The sequence below is a fragment of the Lates calcarifer genome, linkage group LG4 (assembly GCF_001640805.2).
Source record: "Lates calcarifer isolate ASB-BC8 linkage group LG4, TLL_Latcal_v3, whole genome shotgun sequence".
Lineage (NCBI taxonomy): Eukaryota > Metazoa > Chordata > Actinopteri > Centropomidae > Lates > Lates calcarifer.
Genome location: NC_066836.1, coordinates 18,323,875 through 18,346,537, shown reverse-complemented (window position 1 = coordinate 18,346,537; position 22,663 = coordinate 18,323,875). Strand labels below are relative to the sequence as shown.

At 42.4% G+C, this 22,663-nt stretch overlaps 2 protein-coding genes across 3 annotated transcripts; one reads left to right on the top strand and one right to left on the bottom strand.

Annotated features, from left to right (window-relative positions):
- Window positions 1–1,632: 1,632 nt before the first annotated feature.
- On the bottom strand, window positions 1,633–12,377 carry LOC108883832 (angiopoietin-related protein 1). The gene is made up of 5 exons (XM_018677346.2): window positions 12,150–12,377; window positions 7,524–8,362; window positions 5,949–6,142; window positions 4,608–4,878; window positions 1,633–4,115 (listed from the first exon to the last, which is right to left on the bottom strand). The coding sequence occupies exons 2-5, from the start codon at window positions 8,323–8,325 to the stop codon at window positions 3,928–3,930; spliced, it is 1,455 nt and encodes a 484-aa protein (XP_018532862.1). The 5' UTR covers window positions 8,326–8,362; window positions 12,150–12,377; the 3' UTR covers window positions 1,633–3,927.
- A 1,545-nt stretch (window positions 12,378–13,922) lies between these two features.
- Window positions 13,923–21,890, top strand: LOC108883831 (protein zyg-11 homolog). 2 transcript variants are annotated; one of them, XM_018677341.2, is made up of 14 exons: window positions 13,923–14,111; window positions 14,665–14,830; window positions 15,171–15,961; window positions 16,168–16,308; window positions 17,601–17,777; window positions 17,980–18,044; window positions 18,327–18,426; window positions 18,666–18,716; window positions 19,235–19,396; window positions 19,506–19,553; window positions 19,978–20,178; window positions 20,268–20,320; window positions 20,801–20,898; window positions 21,185–21,890. In XM_018677341.2, the coding sequence occupies exons 1-14, from the start codon at window positions 14,109–14,111 to the stop codon at window positions 21,364–21,366; spliced, it is 2,238 nt and encodes a 745-aa protein (XP_018532857.1). In that variant the 5' UTR covers window positions 13,923–14,108; the 3' UTR covers window positions 21,367–21,890. The 2 variants fall into 2 exon arrangements, with proteins under 2 accessions (XP_018532857.1, XP_018532860.1); XM_018677344.2 differs by lacking the exon at window positions 19,506–19,553.
- The last annotated feature ends 773 nt before the right edge of the window (window positions 21,891–22,663 follow it).

Here is a 22,663-nt window from a genome sequence, read left to right as displayed (position 1 = left end):
CAAAAGGGCACTTAGGAATGGACTTAGTTATGGAGTTGTTTAAGTGTCCCAGTTAGGGCAAGAATTAGTCATAGTGCTTATTTTCAAAGAAAACAACTCCACATCCTGTCTGTTGATTTGCTGGTTGACACTGACTGAGCTTTTGCGGGCTAATGAGTCACTCTCACGGACATTCCCCAAACATCAGATGTCTTTTAGCAAACACAGCAAGGAACTGTGGAGCCAGCTTCTTCCAGAAATCTTCCAAGCCCAGTGCCATTTTGGTGTTGAAATTCATAGACAGCGAAGCTTCACTCAGCAACAAAGAGGGCTTTCACCTCTAAAATCACCAGAGGACCACACGGCAGCAGTGCACGGCCATCCTCAGTCTGCTGGCCAGGTATTGGAGGTGGTACAGCCCTGAGTGTGGTCCCCTACACCAGAGCCAAGGATGTCACCTTCACTGTTCCAATGTCTGACTGTGCAGGAGTTTGGTTTTTGTGGGCTAATCATGCATTTCTATACCCCCATGAGGCTTTTTAAAATGTGAGGGTTCAGTGTGTGGTTGGCAGAGTTATTGGAAGACTTCAGTTACAGCTCTGGTTGTGACCGAGCATCCCACACTGGCAGTCTGTGGGGTGGTTAGTGCCGTTTGAGAGGCAGATTTGTGACAGGAAGGTGGCCCGTTACAATCACAGTTCTAATCCCTGGGCCCAGCTGGGAAAATGTGTGTTGAAATGAAACCAATGCTCTCATCACCTTCATCAAAAATTGTTAAGGTGTCTGTGAAAAAGGTATTTTACTACTGAACTGCTCCAGTAGAGCTGCTCAGTGGCCAATAGAAGAGGACAGGATGGACACAGTACACAGTCTATGAATGCACAAAAAACTGTTGGAATTACAAAACAAGTATGTTCAGATGGCCCAGTGTTCTGCAAATATCTTAGATGAGAGCATCTGCACTTGACCTTTTTATCTGTACACCCTAATTAAATGTCTGTTATAGGTTGATCTCAGCTATCTACTCTCATATGTACACTTACAGTACTTAATTTACCTAAGGTAAAATCCAATATTTTCCTTTAAGTAAATTTTGAGAAATGCACTTATTCACTCTCCTGCCAAGCGTTGGATGAAATCAATCCGGCAGGGAGTTAGCTTAAGTCAGCATAAAGACTAGGAGACGAGGAACACAGCTAGCTCTGTCTGTTTTTTTTTTTTTTTTTTTGTGGACAGTGACATAGGCCTAGTTAAAAAGTTCCAGCTACTACCCAAAGACCCAAAACGTGTTGTTTTATATTTTGTTTTCTGTAAAGATAAAAGAAATGACATATGTTGAGTGCTGAGATTTAGAGGTGATTTTTTAAAAACTTTGGACAGAGCCAGGCTAGCTGGTTCTGCCTCCTGTCTTTATGCCAACGTAAACTAAGCACCTGCTGGCTCTAGCTTCATTCATACCAACAGACATGAGGGTGGTATCAATCACCTTTACTTTACTCTCAGCAAGAAAAGTACCTTTCCAAAAATGTAAAACTACTCTTTAAATATATAATATGCACATTTCCCAAAAGTCAAATTGCTGTATTTCAAGCTCTATTAATGAAAGCACTACCCTCAGGAAACAGAAGTTTGTTGGTTATGATGTGACAAATCTAGGGTATAAAAGTATGCATTGTGCTTTGTTTGGACAGTGGAACAAAAAGAAAACAGTGAAAAAGAGTCAAGTAGTTAAGGTTGTGAGCCAGATTCGGACTGATTACTTGCCCTCACCCCAGTCAACCACAGAAATGTGTTACCACTTGAAAAGCTGTGTCTTTGCGTCATATTCATCTGTCTCCTCACAACTTTTTCATGCCAACATATAATACTCGCAGCCATGCACATTTAAAAGAACTCTTATTACCATTGAATGCAAATAAGCGTCAGAATTTCAGTGGGGCAACTTTTTTTGCACTTCCTTCCATGAAGACTTAACAGTGTCTGTTCCAAACAACTGTGGGAAGCGATAACATTTTATTGACATGACTCACACCCACAAGATAAGATTGGAATGTGCATGTAACCTTAACAAAGACCAAAAACAACAAGTCATGTACTTATTATGACTTGGTTAACAGTATGAACCAGTACATGAAATGAGCACTCTGGAATTCTAGTGAACAAGAGTGTCCCCTGAAGTAACCCTCAGTGTTCTCCATTTAATGACTGTTAGTTGTGTAACATTGTTCTGCCAAGTATTGTGACTCATAGGTTTCAGCTTTTATTGCTGTTTAACTTTAACATTATGATGCCATTTTTATTAGATGCTCCTTTTTTACATGTTCATGTTTTTTACATGTTTCCATGTCCAGCTGGATTTGACTGGTCTCGCTGCGTTTTGTTGTTTTTCTAAAAGTTTGTTAAAGAGATGGGTGTGAGGGCCATTGCGGTCAATAAGAAAAACAGCGCAATATGAGAGTCTATTTTCAGCCCAGAGACCAAAGGCCGTTTGTCTTTCATGTGTGTTGTGGATGCAGCACTGTTGTTCAAAGCAGACCCACCAGTTCAAACCCCCAGTTCCCCTCTCCTCTGGGATGGTTTACCCCAGGGATACCACTTTCCTTCCATACTGATGATTACAGAGTGCAGGGACCCGTGACTTTGTCAATGAAAGGTATTTTTACGAAAACATACAGTTCAAGCACTTTTGTGCGGAAAGAATGTAAATTTCTCTGTATTTAAAAGGAAGGGGGGGGTGAATCGGAAATTTGGAGCGATTCCATCCCAATTCATCCCCTCCCTCCCCTTCTCTCCTCCCTCCCTTCTTTTTCTTTCTCCATCCTGTCTGGCTTTCAGCAATGTGTTTCTCGTTGTCTGTCCCAATGCCTATAACTCTCAACACGCTTGGTCGGCACATTTTTCATGCTCGAAAACCACTCAAAACAAAATGTAATTCCCTCTTTTTTTTCTCTCAACAATGCTTGTTTTTCTCGGCGTCACACTGAAATTTAATCAACAGCCAAATGAGAAAAACATATAACAGCAATTTCCATACGTGCAAGCACATTTTGAGAATGATTGTCATATATACAGTGGAGGAAATTAGTTCTATTTTCTGTGGGATCATTCACTATTCCCTCGGGATGCCTGGTCCTTTTCACTGTTATGATAAGTTAATTGTACATATAAATTATAGTTTCTGGTCATCTGCGCTTGAACAAAGTAGTTAAACATACAGCATGAAGGTCATTTTAAGTGTAGGGAGAAAAAATAAAATCAGCACCATGTCTGTGTAATCAAACGTTCATAAAACATGTATTTAAACCACTTTCCTTTCTCCAACTTCTTAATGTGTTGGTCTTTTTAGATCTGGAAGTGGATACAGAGACTAAATAAATCTATATAGGGCATTAACAAAATGTATTTTCCAGCTCCCAGCAAGTATAGGACAAGTTAAATACCATGTATGAGTGTTTCCCCTTGACGTTCATTTTGGCGAGGTAGGAAGAGATGCATTAAGATCCTGTGACACTAAAGCTTCATACCAATGAAGTGGCGCCTCCTCTCCACGGGGTGACCTAGTAATGAGGAAAACACTGCGGTTTCTTAATCAGATAGACAGCTTGCATTATTCAACTGCAAAATGTTGGCAGTTATTTTTAATTTCCCTTCACCATCATATGTATTTGGTGGTTAAAGGAGCTGTATGGCTTACTATAAATAGTCATGTCCCCTAAACCCCTCTATGTGTGCATCTATATTATATAAGGAGAACAATGTTCAGAGTCTATTTCTGTTACAGGAGGCATTTCAAGTCACTACTGACAGTTGGTAATCTCCATTGGTGCAGTTCTTTTATCTAGGATCAACCAGTTGTTGATGACATATATAGTCAAGATTTAGAATGAGGTTCAAGTGTGCCTTGGCCTCCATAGCTGCCCGTGGACCAGCCTGGCTTACAGTATCTCCTCAGTCTATGGGCCTGATCATCATGCGGACGGTTTTCATGGAGTAGAAGCCTCCACCATAGTCAGCCCAGAAGATCCCATCTTGGAACTTGCTGCGGTAGACGCCTCCGGTGTACCAGACACCGTTAAGATTGGCTTGGCCGCAAGCATTGTACCACCAGCCTCCTTTATGGAAATGGGCGCAGTTGCCTGTTGTAGGAGAGGAGGAAGGGGGATGATTAGCTGTGCGAGGAACAGAGGGAATGATTCAAAGAAACTCGTTTGACAACAGTTAACAACATATTGACAGAATTTTTCAAAGCTTGTAGGTTGAGACTAAAGTTTCTGACCCACCACTGTATGTCTGTTCAGCAAAACACTGTCATGGCACCAGGCAGATTGCTTTTTTTGCAATGCTGCTCAGGCCTGCATTGCTTGAAATCCCACAAGTGAATTGCTCCATATAGCACTGTGGGATTCGGGGGAAACATGGGACTGACCGGCTAAGGACAAAGTGCTACATTCACTGTCAAGGTCTATCGGTGATCCACAACCACACGACGAATAAAGAACCACTGTGAACCTTATAATTCCAAGTTCACAATATTAAAATAGGAGCTTGAATTTTTTATAAAACAACATGTCACACCTGAAAGGAGACTATATTCTACAAGTGCACAGGGAGACCCCATCTTCATCTACCTGAAAAGGCATCCTTGTCTCGATCCAGAGTCGTGAACTGTTTGCCATTGTGGCTGCTGAGGGAGTCCCCGGCGTTGCCCTGGTAGGTTCCCAGCCGCAGCCGATAGCTCTCACTCTCTGGCTCCAGGTGGAAGCTGCTGTACTGAGCGTAGACCTTTTTGCCCATCCAGTCCTCCAGCTCCACCAGCAGCTTGTAGTCCCCCTGCCTTCCTAAATTGTAGATGCCTTCCAGACCGAGCCAGTATTCCCCGTCTATGTTTCCAAAGCCGCTCTAAGTCAAAAGAGGATCAAAAGGAAAGTTACAGAAAAATTACAGAAAATAATGCGCATTGTTTGTTATGTGGTAGCCAAGGGAGTTTAGAAACATGAGAATTGTTTAGGAACTTTGGAAGAGGCTGTGTGGTTGTTAACAGAACAAATGAGAATTTTCTTTTTGATGACGTTTCGCTCATGGGTCTGTAGTTAGCAAAAACTTCAAAAGAAAAAAGTGCTGTGGCAAAAGAATGCCACCCTATCTTTGACATTCCTAAGAAAGACATGTTGTGGATTTTATGCTGGAAAATAAGCATCAATCTTCAGAATTCTGGTTCATCGCTCAAATCCCATAGATTTCTTGGATTGAAACTGAAATGGATGCAATCTACGTCTGGCCATGTGCCTCCAAAACACTTCACTTGGTAGAGGAGGCTGAGGTTTGTGATTGTGGATTAGTTGGGTGAGCCAGCAGATGATGAATGATGTAGGGTTTCAGTCAGGGGCCTCCTCTCTGGTGCTGTGTGTGTGTGTGTGTGTGTACATGTGGTGGCTTTGTGGGAGAGCTCAGAGGCAAATCAATGTTGAAGAGGGCAATTTAGCTTCCAGTTACACATGCACAAACCTGGCCGGGCTGAATGGAACACTGGATTGCTGAGGCTGCCAGCAGCGATATAATCCATCTTATTCTCACAGAGCTTTGATGAGAAGGCTCTATATGGTGTGGTGCAGTAAGCCAACCAGCCATCCATCCAGGAAGGCACCATAGTAGTAGCGGTTTTGGAAAGCAATGCCTGCAGATTGAGCTGTGGAACATACCTTCCTAGTGGGCCATCTAATGTTTCATAATGGGAATCTCAAACCAACTGACCTCGGACAAAGAGTGCTGTTGACAGGGTGTTATATTTTACAGTAAGTGAAAACACACGGATACTGGCCTTGTCCCGTAGATCCCAGATGGTTCCTTAAGATGGGTCATATATCGACACCACTGTTGTCTCTGCATGAGCCAAGTATTCAGAAGTTGGGCCATGAGGAGAAAGAGAAAAAAAGAGACAAACCACGCAGGGGGTGCATCGTTGTCATCACCTTGTAGTTATCCCAGTTCCTGAAGAAGTTAACAGATCCATCCCTCCTGCTCTGGATAACAGTCCAGCCCCCATTGTCTATATCCTGTTCACACCAGACCTGCACTGGCCTCTCTGCTTCATCGGGTTTGATCAGGTACATGCCGCTGGTGCTGTGGCTGGCTTCCTGCGCCTCAAGACAGTCTCTGAATGGGCCTGAAAGTAAGAAGAATAAGAGAGAGAAGCAGGCGGTAGTCATCATTGAATAAAACAAGATTCTGTATGCAATATTTGGATAATCTAAAAGGTAGGTAAGCTAGACTACTTAGCAAAACTGGTTACTTTTTTTTTAGTATTATGAATGAATTTGTTTGCTCTCTTACACAGTATATGTAGTATAACTTAAAAGCATAAAAAATTAACTTGTTAATCACAGGAAATGAAAAAGTACATAAATTGGCTTTAGCTGAGGCAAGCCTCAACTAGCTATGGTGCAGTCACTGCTGACAAGATAAATTAGCAGTTAAAATAGATGTCAGTAAAATTCTAATATTAATATATGTATATATATATATATATGTGTATACTTGACTGAAGTAGTAACTCTACTTTGGGCAGATTTAGCTTCTTAGTGCCAGAGGACCAGGACAACAACACTGAAGTCAGTGTCTGACAGAATGCAGGAAAGACAAGTAAACAAGAACAAAATCACACAAGCAGACAGAGTAATAGAAAACACATTTATCTGGGTCCACAAAGATACACTTGTTTACTATGTCCTCCCAGTGCAGCATAGGAGAATGGGGCTAATCAAGTCACTTTAATAAGAAATTACTTGCCTACATTTGAGGTCAAAAAACCAAAACCGACATCTTGTTAACCCAGTGTTTAAGTGGCGAGAGTCTACCCTTTTTCGAGGTTACTCTCATGACAAGAGTTTTAATTACAAGCACATGTAGCACTGTTTATTTAAAGGGCGAGTAACCCTCTCTTAGCTAATAATATAATAATGTAAAGGTACTGTCCATTCACCTCATGAAGTATACCAGAAGTGCGTCTACTCTGTGGTTTGCAGGAGCCTATCATACCAGCCTGGGTTTTGTCTACATTTCTCATGCAATGGAACAGTCTTGTAAAAGGATCATTTTCATACACAGCTGCACTGAAATCCTACACACTTTATTATTCTTGGGTGAGGGCAATCTAAATGTGTCAGGAATTTCTGTTGATGACCAAAATCGCACTGGTTAGGTTTTTCTTTGCTTTGCTTTAAGTCCCCTGCCTCAGTTCAGACGTTACAACATTTTTATTTCCATCCTAGTTTGTGTTCTTTCTGTTGAGTAGGGAGCAGAGATCCAGCTGAATTTGCAAATCTTTAACCTTTGAAAATGAGGCCACTGGCCCACCTGCAGCTGTATTCAAAGTCAGAGATTATTATTTTTAAATGTTTGGCATGCAAAGTCATGACTGTTCTACATTTTATTGTGGCTGTTTTGGATTTTTCATGTCTGAATCAGGGAATAAGTGAATGTAAATTAATGAAGATGGATGAATGGATGGATGGATGGATTGATTACTCACTCACTCACTCACTCACCTTCAGCACTGAAGTTTCTCTGAGGAGGTTTTTGGACTTCCAGGGTACCACTTGTGGGTGATGGCCCAGAGCGAGAGCCCCTTTCCCGGGCAAACCCTCGGGTGTTGTCCCTCTGGATCTCATTGGTGAAACGAGGCACATTGACAGGAATGTTCTCAGGCACCACCTGCACCAGTGGAGGTCCCATGGGTGGGTGCTCATGCCTGCGGCTGTACACCTGCATACAACGTTCTTCCAGTGCTCCAATAAGCACTGACTGGTTGTTCACCACTGCAGACAGGGCTGCGTATTTGGCCTCCAATTCCCTGTACCTGGAGGCCAGACGTAGTGACTCAGTGGTGGCGTTAAGGATGCGTGTCTCCAGCTGCGCAAGCTCCAGAGAGTTGTCCCTCTTCCTGATGATCTCATGTAGCAGCTGCATGTAGAGTTGAGTCACCCTTGAGTTCATGTTCCTGCTCTCTTTCCTCAATAGCTTCATCTCATTCACCAAATTGCCGTCCACATCCACCACCAACTTCAAAGTCTCCATCTCCCGACGCTGCTTAGACAGGAGGTCGCGCACTGCAGCTACATCCAGGCGCGTCACTCTGTCCTTGTCAGTTGAATAACCCCGGGCAGCACAGATGGGTCCTGTGATCTTCTGTTCAGGGACCAAGAAGGTATAAGAGCACTTTTTGTTTTCTCCATTGGCCTCTGGAGCCCTTCGTATCCGGGAGAGAATGGGGTTCATGGTGAGGGCTTGGCTGTTGCTCCAGAGGGCCAGACCAAACAGAATAAAAAGGCTCCATGTTCCAGATCCCATGGTTCTTCCTCTCTTTGTCACCCAACAAGCAACAGATCTATAAAACAAAAAGAAAGATGGAGACCTTTTTACTTAAATGATAAGGTTGGTGTTATTATATATTATAGATACTGTCAATAAATCCCATAAAAAAAAATCTTTAAAATGATTCCTGATGGTCAGTGGGTTAGTGGTCCACCACTTTCCTCCAGAGTAAAATATCTCAACAACTGTCAGATGGTTTGCCATGAAATTGTGTACAGACATTCATGGTCTCCAGGGGATGAATATTAATACATCAGATCAGAATCTCAATTTGTCCAATACTTTGGTTTTCAGTGAAATACCTGAAAAACTAATGACATTATGCGTGTTAGCATATTAGCATGTTAATATGCTAAACTTGCTAAAGATGGGGAGCATGGTAAACAATATACCTGCTAAACATCACCATGGTAGTACTGCCATTGTGCGCATGTTAGCATTTAGCCTAAAGCTCCACTGTGCCTAAATACAGCTAGCAGAGCTGAGCTGTAGACCTTTTTGTTAAAAAGGGCTCAGTAACTTGCCAACTCATTCTCGTTCTAGTTTTTAGCAAGCATTACTCAAAGCAAAGTAAATGCATTGGATTTGTTGGGGACCATTTTCATCAGTGGATTAATACACATTTTGTGAGCTAGGAGTATTAACACAACACCAGAATGTATTTGACAAAAAAAAAAAAAAAACTACAGTGCCCATTTCCATCATAATGAAAGATCATGTCTGCCAGTGCAACGCCCATTGGCTCACTGATATATTTGTCATACTTTTTGGATATAGAGAGGATCATGCTATATCATGCTATGGCTACAGTGCCAGTACTTGTTAGTAGGATCAGTTCAGTGTTGATGTTGGTATTTCCATTTGATTTGTTGAAGTAAGAGAAATATAGAATATCACCAGAGTTATTCTTTAATTAGGTCCAAGTATTTGTTTCCTTTTTTGCTACCACTCATCTTGTACTTTCTGTTCAATTTCCTACCAGGCATGCTACCAGACGACTACACTTTTATGAAGATGTTTTCTTTTCTTCTCTTATCCAAAGTAATCCAATATAACCACTGTGCCTGCAAAGTTTAAATATCCCAAGAGCATCTGTTGGCATAGTGCAGGAGAGTGCTTCCAGTCAAGGCTCAACACAAGAGTCTTGCTTAATTCTGAAGTAAGTGAGCATTAAAATGTAAAGTGAAAAGCAGACTCTAGCATAGACACAGCTGGTTTCACACACTGAGTATTGCAGACGGTCCTGCCCTTGGCAAGATGTGCCTTCTGGTTCCCTTGTGGTGGATTAAGAGCAGTGCTGCCCACCCGCCTCAAATCTGTTATCGTAACACATATTTTCAATACATTCCCTCATGGGTTCTCTTTCATTAAGGCCCTTACCACATCTGTATCAGGTGTCTGGGTGTGCGCAAGTGCTGAGATCTGTTTTTCATATTTCTGTGGATCTCCCAGGTCAGACCTTCCATGAACCTCCCTTATAGCTTTTCAGTGTGTACCTGCACTGTCTTGTGTGAATTTCTTTGTTAAAACATGTTTGACTCTGACAAAAGATGTGACTGAAAATGACCATATTTGTTAGAAAATGGAATTCATTTGGCCATTGATGACACTTAACACTTTTATGGGACAGCATCTACTGCTAATCTTTGACGGATTCCTGAGGTATAAGTAATGAGCGAAATGGTAGAAGTCAGCAGGTGGTTATCATTGGGCCTCACTGACTCATTTTAACTTCTGCCATTTCTGCCTTCCTGTTACAAAGAAATAAATTTGAATTTGGTGAGGAATAAAAGAAACGGATGTGTTTGAGGAGCAGCAGGGGGAGCAGGAATCCCTGATTTATGAGTAATGTTTTCTGGAGTCTATTTTTGGAAGGAAAGCTTGTGTTTTGATTGTATTGGTTTTGACAGCACAACGAATGGAGCAGGAGTGGGTGAAGTTCAAAAATGCATGCTAAGTGAAAGATCCCTCCTTCCATATTCAATAGCAAGGCTTGGCTCTGGAAGTGGGGCTACTGGTGAGCCAACTGCCGGCTGATTTTGGCAGTCGTGCCAAATCCAACCAGAAGGCAGTCTGGTGGATATGGCCAAGGAGGTTAAGTAACCTTCATCTAACACTTCTGACAGGCACAGAATATGACCCACTTCATATCAGAGCTCATCAAAAACAATTCCACTGAGGATTTTCAGATTCCAAAGAAGCAGAATTGAATGAGTCCAACACAGAGACAGCAGGGGCTTTGAATCATTTCTGTGGTCTCTTCTTGATGTTTAGTTGCACTGAAGAGTCCTGACCACAGTCAACGGGACAGATCCCAGAGCATTACCTAAGCTCAAACTGCTGCTGTAGCAGAATAGTACCCTTTTATCACTGCCATAGGAAAAAACATGCTTTCCTCAAGGGAAATATATAACACCAAGTTTTGTGTTTTCATGAGGCACAATGACTTTTTGACAGAAAAATAGTGCCTGAGCCAACATTAATTTTTAATAACTATGTTGTTGCAAAACTGCCCTGAAGCCTGTATTTTAGCTTTAACATATGGAACAAGCTGTAGTTTGTTTTGTCACAGATTATAAACCATCTGAGGGCAAAGGCAAAAGGCACTTTGAGGAAAACGGGCCATGTGTCAGAGCTCAGAGACACCTTGGCACTGTCAGTCAGTTATTATTACCCAGAGAGTACTTTTTCCTGTCTTTCCGTAATCACAGGTCATCCCCTTCAATAGCTCAGTCTCAGCAATTGGCCCGTCTGCACGTCTCCAACCCCACAATATGAATCTCCCAGGCCCCAGCCTGACAGGAGTGACAGTGTTTACACAGAGGCTCCTCAGCCAGGGCTGTGAATCTCATCGGCAGTTATTACCACCAGGTTTCTCTCTGTCGTTCACACCCTGCTGGTCTTCATCAAGTCAGCCGCAGCAGCCCCCCCCCCCCCCCCCTTTTTTTTGTTGGCTTATTAAAAGGGTATTTTCTCCTCTCCTCTCCTCGCTCAGAGCCAGACCTGACCAGATCCAGCCACCTCATCTATATTAATGCAGTCCTTGCAACCAGACAGGTCAAACTTTGCGGTGGCTGGTTTTCCCAGCCCAAAGGAACAGGAGGGCACTGCCAATCGGCCCACTGACTCTAAGTGCTGCCACTGAGCACTAACTGTCCGCTGGTAAGCTCCTCAATTAAAAGATTTTCTTTTACACTCAAGCCCTCAAAAAAGCTTATTCCTGTGATCACCACATTTCCATACCCTAATTTCTTTCCAACTTTATTTCAACATACAGAATGAATATATAGCACTAATCAGAAAGTCCCATTTTTCCAGTCTAACTTTGTTGTGGCTTTTACTCTTGGCTAGTAGATTTTCAGGACTGTGCCAATTAGCCCACAAGTTATTCTGATGGTGCCACTGATTAGGTCCGTCTGCTGAGGGGGACAACATAATGCAGAAGCTTTATCCATGATGAATTTGATCATGGGATCTATGTCATATATATATATGGATTTGAAAAACAACTGTGAATGACTTAAAATAAACAAATGTTTAATTTAAATACTTCATAGTCATTCCGTAGTTACGTATATAGTGTCATGAATCTGTAGATGATACAATTTCCATCTAGAATTTCACTGTTCATAATTACCTTAACTTTAACCTGTAAATACCATTTTCTTATATGCAATTATGACTGAGAACGTTTAAGGTATCAGCAATTTCAACACTTTTCCAGAGAGAATAAAAAAAAATACACAAGTGCCATATTAATATCATGAATAAAAGCAAAAAATAATTGAAGCCTGTCTTACCTGTATGTGAGTTTAGTCAGTGGTCCGGGATGTGCAGGTAAGACCCACCTAGGCTTCTCAGTTGTGGTCCCTATGCAGGTTCATGCTCTCCATTCTCCTCCTCTCACTCTCAGTCTCCCTCTGTCTTTGCTCTCATTGAGTATGAAGGCCTGAGCGTAGCTATGGCACAGGCGAACACTGTCCACTAGGAGAGAACAGTGGAGGGTGGTCCATGCAAAGAAAGAGGGAGGTTGATGGTATGATTTTTCTCTGTAGTTTGAGCAGAGGGAAGGCTTGGCCCTGCCTCCTACCTCTGATGTCACATAAAAGTTTGGGAAGAAAGTACAAGACTCCTCCTAATACAAGGTTTCACCACAAATGAAAAACTAATGTGATGAATAAGACTGGCTGGGAGTCAACAAAAGTGGTGAAGACACTCAGAATCAGGCTAGCTGTCATCATTTAATTCTCATAAGATCTTGTTTACAAGGTTAGTTTGTCTCCCACACACGCAATTTATCTGTCAGGCTTGTAGAAGTTGATGACTTACACTCTTTTTCTCTTTATGACACACAAAGAGACACACACTCATCTGTCAGCTTCACTCATGTTAACTGTATTTCTCACCGCCCCTCCTCACAAAGCTGTTTCCTATAAGCTCTAATCTAATGACTGGGTGATTCTGGCAATTCAGTAGCTTTAACATAATAATAAGAGGTCTGTTTTGGATGTGAGTGTTCCTCTTTGCTCCATATATGGGATATGTGTGTCTCTTGTGGTGATCCAAGAGCCATTTGGCAGCTGTGTTTATTTGGTTATGAGGACAATATGCAGAGGGCTTTGCAGACAAAAAGAACGCCCCTCAGCTAAATGTTTTGGATTGAGGAGGAAGCACGGGCTTTGATGCATGGGGATTCTCTGCGTGGGGAGACATAGTTCAGCATGTGGGAGGACAGATTTGCTTATGAGCAATAGAGGCAGAACATTCATAATGTAGAGTATGTGCGTATTAAAGAGTGTGGGTGCTTGCGTGTGACCTGTACATGTGTGAGGACATATGTTTGTGTTCGTGTAATTTAGAGTGCGAGTCTCCATAGGTGGTCGGGTGTATGTAATAGAGGTCATCCAATTGAAATAAATTGCATATATAAGTGTTATGGAAAGAAGTTAAAAAACATATTTCATGCTAATTCAGGTCATGCCTGGACATGGATTTTCTGCAGCTGCTCTACATGGTGTAGCCTTGAAGCAATTGTTCCCAACCCAGCATCAGATCCAAAACACAAAAAAGGGGTCCCAGGACCCCTTTTGAAAACGTGTCTGTATCCTCACAGGAGCCTTCCATGCTTCATGTGCCCTAATGTCACACCAGTGGGACATGTTAGCAGGGCAAGTCCCCAACCTCCATTATGAATGTGCATGGAAGAGGTGCCCCGTTTTTATTTTTGCCCCCTGGAAACTCTTAGTGTGCTACTGTTAATACTATCCTTTTTAATTTAAGAAGCAGGACTTGGTCTCTTATTAAATGGTCCAAAATTCAGCTCTCTCTGTGAGCCCCTCCTTGTGGCTAAACCAGTTTACTACCCCGTCCACCTTTACAGTAGTTACAGGTACATGACACAATCTGTAGGAGCCTCGACTTTGAGGTAAAATAAAGTAGATTAGATACATAGATAGGAGTCAAAAGTCGAACAAATGGGGATTAAAACTGTATTAGCATAAACAAACAAGCTAACACACCTTCATTTAAGCCCCCGCTGACGTCACCTGCACTGACCAATAGGAAGCGGTCAGCCTGTGACAGTTGACACTCGAGGACCAGCAGCAGCGACTGAAATCAAAACACAAGAGTATTTTATAACTTTTCCTTGATTTAGGGAAGAAATGGATTACATTAATGACGTTTGTTGATATAAACGTTGCTAAACGACGTGGTTTCGTGTTTTTGTTTACTGTTTTTTTCCTGTTTACTTTTTAAGCATGGTGAGTTTGACCCTTCCCTATCTATAAAATGTTGCATTTTTTTTCATTTTCGTGGGCTTCGTTTCAGTAACACACACCTTTAACCTATACTCCGCGCTTAAGGACCAGTTGCTTTTGTCCACTTTGCCCTACACAGACCGGTTGGATTAGGTGATTTAGACTGGCTTTACTTGTGCGCGGTGCTTCATCTGTTGCGGATAAAATTAGACTCCTACAGCATTAGAGATCTTGTGTCACTGAGGACCTGTTGAGCTCTGAGGAAAAAGCCTGAGAGACAACTGTCAGGGCCTACATGTGCTTTACAAACGTGTTTAACGTGAACAAACAATAAAGAGAACCCTCTTAAACATATTAGGGTCTCATTGCATAGATGTGTTACACACAGAATTGAAATGACGCTTTGTACTTTTAAAGGATTCACCCAAATTGTTTTCTAACGTATTGTTTTTCCTGTAATTTGGGTGAACCAATCCTTCAAGATCAGTACACTTGTACCTCAGCATGTAATAATCCAGTAGTACGACTCTTCTTGTTACCTGGTGATGTGTCTCAGGATGCTGAGGGCCCCCAGGCCTTGTGCGACCTCTGCTTGGCTCAGGTGTGCCGCAGCCTGGACTCCCTGTGCAGCAGGCGAGCAGACGGCTCCATGAGCCTCATCTGGGCCCCGCTCCTCCCACAGGAGACGGCTGACCAGCTGCTGCATAAAATGGCAACTACAGGTAGGTCAGGAGGACAAAAAGGGCTCCAGAAACATCAGTATCAACGACTGTGGGAAACTGCAGCTGTTGAGTGACAGTTCTGGGGCAAGTTATAGAGCAGGGATGTGTCAAATGTGACCTATGACCTTCAGTAAGATGTCATTCTTCAGGCACATTAATTCCTGTATAAAATGTGAGAGTATCAATGTCCCTAACTTACCCTGTCATCATATGATTTATTAGTTCACAGTTTACCATGCCAGGCTGAAATGGTGGGAAAATTCTATTCCACAAACATTAGTGTGGCTAAACTGATGCTACTTTTTCCTACAACATTACTCTGTTTGCTTCTCCCTAAAAGGGATACTGAATGACACAACTGTTGGGATTTTCCGAAACTGCAAAGAGCTCCGCCTGCGCCGAGCCTCCATCCGCTGCTGTCCTGTGTCCGCAGAGGGTTTTTGCCTGGCCCTCTGCCCTCACCGACTCCAGGAACTAGATGCCTCCTGGGTCCCTGAGGGCCTCACTGGGGCTGATATTGTCTCGGGCCTGGCCTCCAACCTGGAGTGCAGATCCAGCCTGCAGAGGTTGTCCCTCAATGGGCTACGTCTGGACTGGGAGTCACTGGAGGAGGACGTAGTTGGCTTCAGCTCTCTGCAGGGCCTGAGGACGCTAAACTTGGCCAACACAGACCTGACTGATGCTGTCCTTGAGGATATCTGCACCCTCCCTCAGTTGGAGACTCTGGATATCTCCTGCAGTGCTGTCTCAAAGCTCACAGCACTCCTTGAGTGCAAGAACACTCTGAAGTCTTTAATTGCCCATCGGCTGCGGCAGCTTGATATGTCACCTGCCAGGCTGCTCTTTGTCCTCAGCCAGCTCCACGCTCTCAGGCATCTGGACTTTTCAGATGACCACTTTTCTGTGGATGACAGTGATGGGAGAGATGGGGACGAGACAGTGCGGCAGCTTCTGGAGGGGAGTCCCCAGGTTCTCCCTTCCCTTGTTTCTCTAGATATCTCAGGGCGGAAGAGAATCACTGAAGCAGCAGTCCGAGTGTTTGTGGAGGCCAGGAGTAGCTTCGTCTTCTTGGGCCTGCTAGCCACTGGGGTTAGCTCCTGTGAGGTCCTCTCTTCACGGGAAAACCTAAAAGTAAGGAGCTAGTGTGAGCATCAGGCACTGAGTTGATGTCATACTATGGTTTGTGAGTCATCAGGACATTGTGAATGTCGTGGATAGACTTGACTCGCACACAAGTTTCTCATTTAAATTTGACTTGAGGCTCCTTATGTATTAACTGAATATGCCTGCTGCATTTCCTGTCTCTGTGACGCTGCTGATCTGCTGTGTATGCTCAGGTAACCGGCGAGGCTAATGAGAAGCAGGTGTGTGAGGCCCTGAGAAGGTACAGAGACAGGGAGTGTTTCACACGAGAGGCCCTCATCCATCTCTACAATCTAACCACAGACATTGACAAACCACGACCGGACATGCTAAAGGTATTGTTCTCTGGTTCATTTACTTACTGCATTCTTGTCAAATAGAAAATCTTGACCAGAGCTGGAACGATAAGTTGATTAATCGACGGATCAGTCATTTTTTTAAGCACAAAAGCCAAATATTCTCTGGTCTCAGGTTCTCACAGTGGTGCTTTTTCTTTGTCATTTATGACAGCAAATTCAATATCTTTAGGGGATGGATAGTTTGTTGGGTAGAACAAACAAATCAATCAAGGCAACATTTTAAACATACAAAAAAAGAAGATTCATTCATCATAACTGTGTGTAATTTTGTAGATTTTGTTTAGACCACGATAACAAAATATACACAAGATAAATCTTTGATACCTGGAAACACAGCTAAAACAACATCCAACAGGGAAAAAAATGTCTCCAGATGATCAGACAAGTTGTAAATAAGGCAACAGTTCAGTTAGATGATCTAAGCAGACACGGACAACAGACACCACTGAATCAAGAAGTCATTCTGTCAACTGTATAATTTTACCATCTGCTTTTATTTTTTTACTTTTAAATTTTGTTAACCTGGGGGATCGTTAAAAACCTCAGTGATCATACAACTGCTTGTGTTCCTCCTCCATTAGAGCCTATTCATCTCAACAATTACCTTCCTGAGTACAGTGTTGTCATTCAGATACAAATGATGGCCAAAACTACAATATTATTTAAGATATATGTATAAGACCCAGGCTGTAAGACAGTAGGATTACACTTTAATACCTGCACTGTAAATAAGATTAAATAAGATTTTTTAAATTATATTTTGATGATAATGTTGCACAATATCTGCAGTGCAGCATTTTCTGCAAGATGAGATGTTGCAGTTTTTAACTGGTTAGTTAGTTAATCCCTCCTATTTTCATATAATAGATAAAAAAAACAATTCTTGTGGCATTCAGAAAGCTTGAGTATAATTGAAATTTTCAGAAGAGAATTTTTAATTTCAGTGTTTTTTGTATTCAGCTCTGTTTGTAAGGAGCATTATATTTTAAAGCAGTTTTTTCAAGCTCAGTTTGAAGATGCAGCACAGCTAAAGCTAAACTGCCTTGTGATCTGACATTATAATTACTGTACTTAGATGTGATCGTAGAGAGGAGGTAATGAGGCAGTTTCTGGTGGAGCCTCACACATAAAGAGTACAATACCACTCTGCAGCTAGCTTTGTGAGTAGTCGTAGGAGGCAGGAAGGATACACACTATCCTCAGTCACAAACACAGAACGGCTACTGATTCTAAAACGTGTGATTATAACGTGGACCTGTTTCCTGTAGCTGGTGCTGGGCGGGATGCAGAGCCACCCCACCTCCCTGCATGTCCACTTGGTAGCCACTGCGTGTGCATTCAACCTGACCACTCAGGACCTGGCAGAGGCCATGCCTGTCAGCCTGCTCACCTCCACTGTCACCCAGCTGTTGTTCGCCATGAAGACCTTCCCCAGCCACCAACAGGTCAGGGATCCATGATCATATCATGTAGTTACACAACAGCTACTGTGACAGAGGGTTTGCTGCCAGCTGGCTTGTCATGCTTTAGGTTTTGACTTAATATTTGCTGCTTTATAGCTTCCACTCTGCCACCTTCACACAGCATTTGTGGTTGTTCTCAATGACCATATGTTTCTTCAATTCATAAACTATTTCATCTCTACAGGTGCAAAAAAACTGTCTGCTGGCTCTCTGCAGTGACTACATCCTTCAGGATGTCCCGTTTGACAAGTTAGTTTGCTTTCACTGACTTATATTATGACGTATGAGCCCACATACATGCAGTAGCCAAAATAATCACTGCACTAATAGCATGACACTGTAATGTTTTTCCAGCAGATTGAGATCCAGTTAAAATATATTTTGTCTTCAAGTCTAACTGCCAAAAGAAATAGCCCCTCCAGATGTAAAAATGCAGACCAGAACCCAGGTTTTCTTGAAGCTTGTCTGTACATTCTTTGTGTATTTTTCTAATACTGTCTTCCCTATGCCCATGCTGTGATCGTGGTTCAGGTATTTAGCAGCCACACTGGTGATTAACTGGCTGAGCAGCCACGAGGATCCGACCCTGCAGAGGATGGCCGTGGCCGTCATCTCCATTCTGGTGGCCAAGGTCAAGGCACCACTCACTTACTGTGCATTAAGTTTACTGTGGGAAAATAGCAGGGCACCTGCTAGTCCCACCTGTTGAGAGCTCTTCAGTCAGCCCCTGTACCTCTGTGACACTGCTTTCAACAGCCAGCTTTACACTTTCATTTAGTCCTGTTAAATGGGGCCAACTTTCTTGTGTAAAGTACTGTTTGTTCTACTCTGACTAGAAAACTAAAACTCATCTATTTATTTTTTTTGCAGTTGTCCACAGAGGAGACTGCGCAGCTCAGCAAGGATGTTTTTATTATGAAGGTAAATTTATACTTTCAGGGTATCTAGTTTCAAATGTGTACAACGCTCCCGGCTTAGCACCAGATATTCATGAGTGTATTTCTAGTTCTCTCTCTCTCTCTCTCTCTCTCTCTCTCTCTCTCTGTCTGTCTTTCTCACCTGCTATATTTTCCATTACCTACTGTACATACTCATCTACTTACTGTCACTGTAACCCCATCGCTCCATGAACTTGTCCTTCTCAATTTGCTGTTACTGCATTATTCAATCACTGCTCTACTTTTGTCTTTGTGTGTGTAATCAAGCTGCTCTCTATGCTTCAGTTATTTTCATTTATAGGATGTCTGCTGCCACATATTAATATGTAAATCATTTTATTCAAGTTGTATTCAGTGCTGCACACCTCTCTGCAAGAGGATGTTTCCACAAATCTATTTACAAAAATTGATATTTTTCCCTTTTTTCTGTCTTTCTCACCATCCCTCTCTATCATCCCCTCTGTCTCATTTTTTTCTCCTCTCCCTGGCTCCGTCTAACAGCAGCTGCTGGCTATCGTGCAGCAGAAGGCCATGGTGGGAGTAGTGGACTCCACTCTTAAGTTTGCCCTGAGTGCTCTGTGGAATCTGACGGATGAGATGCCCGCCGCGGCCCGCAACTTCATCGAGTGCCAGGGCCTGGAGCTGTACGAGGAGGTTCTGGAGGTAGAGGAGCCCAGAAAATACATGATGTGTGTGATGTACAGATAATGAAAATGCACCCACATAGAGGGTCACAGACACAACAAACATTTTTCCTGTTTTTGTGTTGCAGTCCTACTATACTGAACCTTCTATTCAACAGAAAATTCTTGGCCTCCTGGTGGGTTCTGTGTGTTTATATGTGGTCTTAATGGTTGTGAATGTGTTTTTGTAGTTTCCATATAGCCATGTGTGCCACAGTACTGCAGCTTTTTTGCAGTAAAAGGGGATTTTTAATGCCATAGCTGCACGAGAGTATCTACCAAAATTAATGACATTACCAGAATTATTCACATTTAATTTGTGCAGCTGTTCCCACGTTCAGGGCTTAATATTGTTACAACAGGCAGCCTTTAAATTTGGGAGCCCTGTCTAATAAGTTTCATAATACCCCCAAATATTTTAAGTTTTAAGTTAATTTGTAGACAGTCTACCATGAAACAGTGTCTGTATCCCCTCTGTAGCCCCTAACACCACTCTGCCAAGTCACATCCAGCATTATTGTTGCTGACATTACTACCTTCATTCGTCTCCATGTGTTGCAGAACAACTTAGCAGAGGTGGAGGAGCTGCAGGCAGACCTATTGGAGGAAGACCTGCTGGAACACATCCTCAGCCTCCTGCAGGACTCCCAGGTGGAGGTCGGGGTCCGTTACTTTGCCGGGGGGATTCTGGCACATCTCACCTCCAGACCTGAGGCCTGGACCCTGGACGAGGAGCTCCGCTCTACCATACTGCATCAACTGGTGTGTATGTTTTGGATGCTGGTTTTTGAATTTAACAGACAGTAAACTTCACCTTTGGCTCTTTTCAATGTGCCTCTCTGTCTTTGCAGCATACTTCCATAATGACATGGACCCAACTGGAGAGAGAAATGGTCTCTTATAGGTGAGAGAAAAGCAAACTGGACCGAACAGAAAGACTGCTTTTCAGAAGCAGTCATTTTAAATGCATTTTGCTCTTTCTGTCTGTTCAATTCAACATCAAATGAGCTACATGTTCTGACTGTTTCTGATTCAAGGTATATCATTTATGAATTGTATGAAACACTAAGTACATTTAACACAATTGTAATTACTTGTATAGATTCATTTATTGAATATCTGCTGAGATGCCATATAGGGATTTGTCACATAGAATTCTACCATTGATGCCAAAAAAGCTCAATCACAAGAAAACATTTAGAAATCTACTGAAGAGGATTTTTTCGTGGGTGACACTTCTGTTAGCATTGCCTGGTTCGCACTGATGCCAGTGAAAATCACCTGCACACAAAATAACTGAATAAAATATTTAAAAAATGCTTAATAATACTAATTTCCCCCTTTTTCAATCTTAATGTACTGTCTTGTGATGTCCACATTTCAGGTCGTTCCGTCCCTTTTGCCCTCTGCTGCAGACTTGCCAGCCCTCAGGAGTGCAGCTGTGGGCAGTCTGGGCCATACATCTGGTCTGCAGTCAAAACAGTAAGACACACAACCACTACTGTGGAGATCCAGGAGGAAGTGTGACTGTGAGGAGCACACAGGAGGATAGCTAAAAGTTTTCTTATGTGTAATACAGTCCCCGTATAAAAGTATAATAGAGTTGATATCTTTCTTTCTTTAATGACGTGCTTCCTACTGAATATTACCACCTTATTTAATGTTCAAATGATTCAAATGGACCTGCGTAGTTTATTAATAGTCAGATGGTGCTGGGGATGTGGGTCTGCTCCTTTCTCATCTTCTTCTTCCTCCTCCTTCCTCCTAGCGTCCCATTACAGCAGCATGCTGGAGAAGGAAAGCGTGACTGAACTTCTGAAGGCTTTGGCTGCACATCCTGACACACACGGCGACATTAAAGGGCTATCAGAGAACATCTTGCGAATGGTAGAGCAACACCAGAGTCACTCTGGGGCCTTTGACAACCAGACAGGACCTCGAAACTCCTGACAAAAGTGTGAAAGAAGGAATTAAATGTCGTGCTAAATGGAAAGTCGCAGATGCAGCAGATACAGTATTGATGTGCTGACACTTTGTGTCAGTCCTCTTGGAATAAATAATGGAATATATATTTGATATAAAAAAAAAGAGTACAATCACTGGTTGTGAGAAGTTATTTCTGTCATTATCTACTGTAATAAGAATGACAGAATGTTGCAATGCATTGGAAATCAATAAAAAATGTTTATAGAGAATAGTTAATGTCCTGATTAATATCTGCACTACTTTGAGGTCAAATTTCTGCTTGATTTAAAACTTAATGAAGTGTTCCAAATAAACTGAAGTTGGAGACCAAAGCTTGTGTTGTAAATCATGCATAGACCCAAAACCTGTCACTAGAGGGTGCTTTAGTACTGTAGCTTCAGGGCTGTTTTGCTCATGAGATCTGTTTGTGTAAAATGCTCTGTCGTTAGATGTATGGATTCAGCATCATACATAAATGACAAGATATTAAAGCAGCCCAAATCTTTGGAGTTTTTCTGTCTGTACTGTGCCTCATTATAAAGCAGTCATGCTCAGAAATAAGTTGTCTCTCCTCTGCTCTCCCTCTCTTGCTCTCCCTCTCTCTCCCCCCTGGTATCCTAGATGCTGAATTCATTATATTTTATGTAACACAGCTGGAAGACAGAACTGCTCGTAGGCATCTACACAGTCTATTCTAAGTAGGCCTATTAATAATTCCTTTTGAAAAGTGGATTAAGAGGCTCACATGAATATTTGAGTTGCATCACCATGTTCAACTTTTAAGTGTCAAATTTCCTTGATTCACATTTTTTAAAAATCCCCTGAAGGAATTCAAAGGAATCTACTAAATAGACTATGACCATGGCTTTGCATGCCTGTGATTCAACCAGGTTTAATCATTTCCTTACCAGCGGTGGGCTATAGGTTAGAAAAGAGCTGCGTAAACTGATCTAGGCTGAGCATTTAACATCTTCAACCCTTAAACATTAAACTCACTGTGGCAGTCCTGTGGGATCAAAGGTCAAGTGCCCTACAGTGATCATGGCGTAATGTTACCGTGAGAAGTTCATGTCATGAGAAGTGTGGGAAAACTGCACTACTTTCCAGGGGCTGTAGGTCATTCTATAGTGTGCATGGTGACTGTACACTGGTATTAGTTGTTAATGTGGAAAACATAGCGAGTGAAGAAGTAAGTGAACAGAGGAGCCAAAGGGTAACAGTGGTGCACATTGTGTTAATCAGGTCTTAAGTTTCTAGCTGCGGCTCAAAGAGTGCATCAATA

Excerpts from the sequence above, each read along its gene's own strand:
- LOC108883832 (XM_018677346.2), bottom strand. The coding sequence starts at position 8,325 with ATGGGATCTGGAACATGGAGCCTTTTTATTCTGTTTGGTCTGGCCCTC. Across the intron at positions 6,143-7,523 it reads GAGAAACTTCAGTGCTGAAG|GCCCATTCAGAGACTGTCTT; the intron begins GTGAGTGAGTGA and ends TCTTACTTTCAG. Across the intron at positions 4,879-5,948 it reads GGAACTGGGATAACTACAAG|AGCGGCTTTGGAAACATAGA; the intron begins GTGATGACAACG and ends CTTTTGACTTAG.
- LOC108883831 (XM_018677341.2), top strand. Across the intron at positions 15,962-16,167 it reads CTTCACGGGAAAACCTAAAA|GTAACCGGCGAGGCTAATGA; the intron begins GTAAGGAGCTAG and ends GTGTATGCTCAG. Across the intron at positions 17,778-17,979 it reads CCTTCCCCAGCCACCAACAG|GTGCAAAAAAACTGTCTGCT; the intron begins GTCAGGGATCCA and ends TCATCTCTACAG.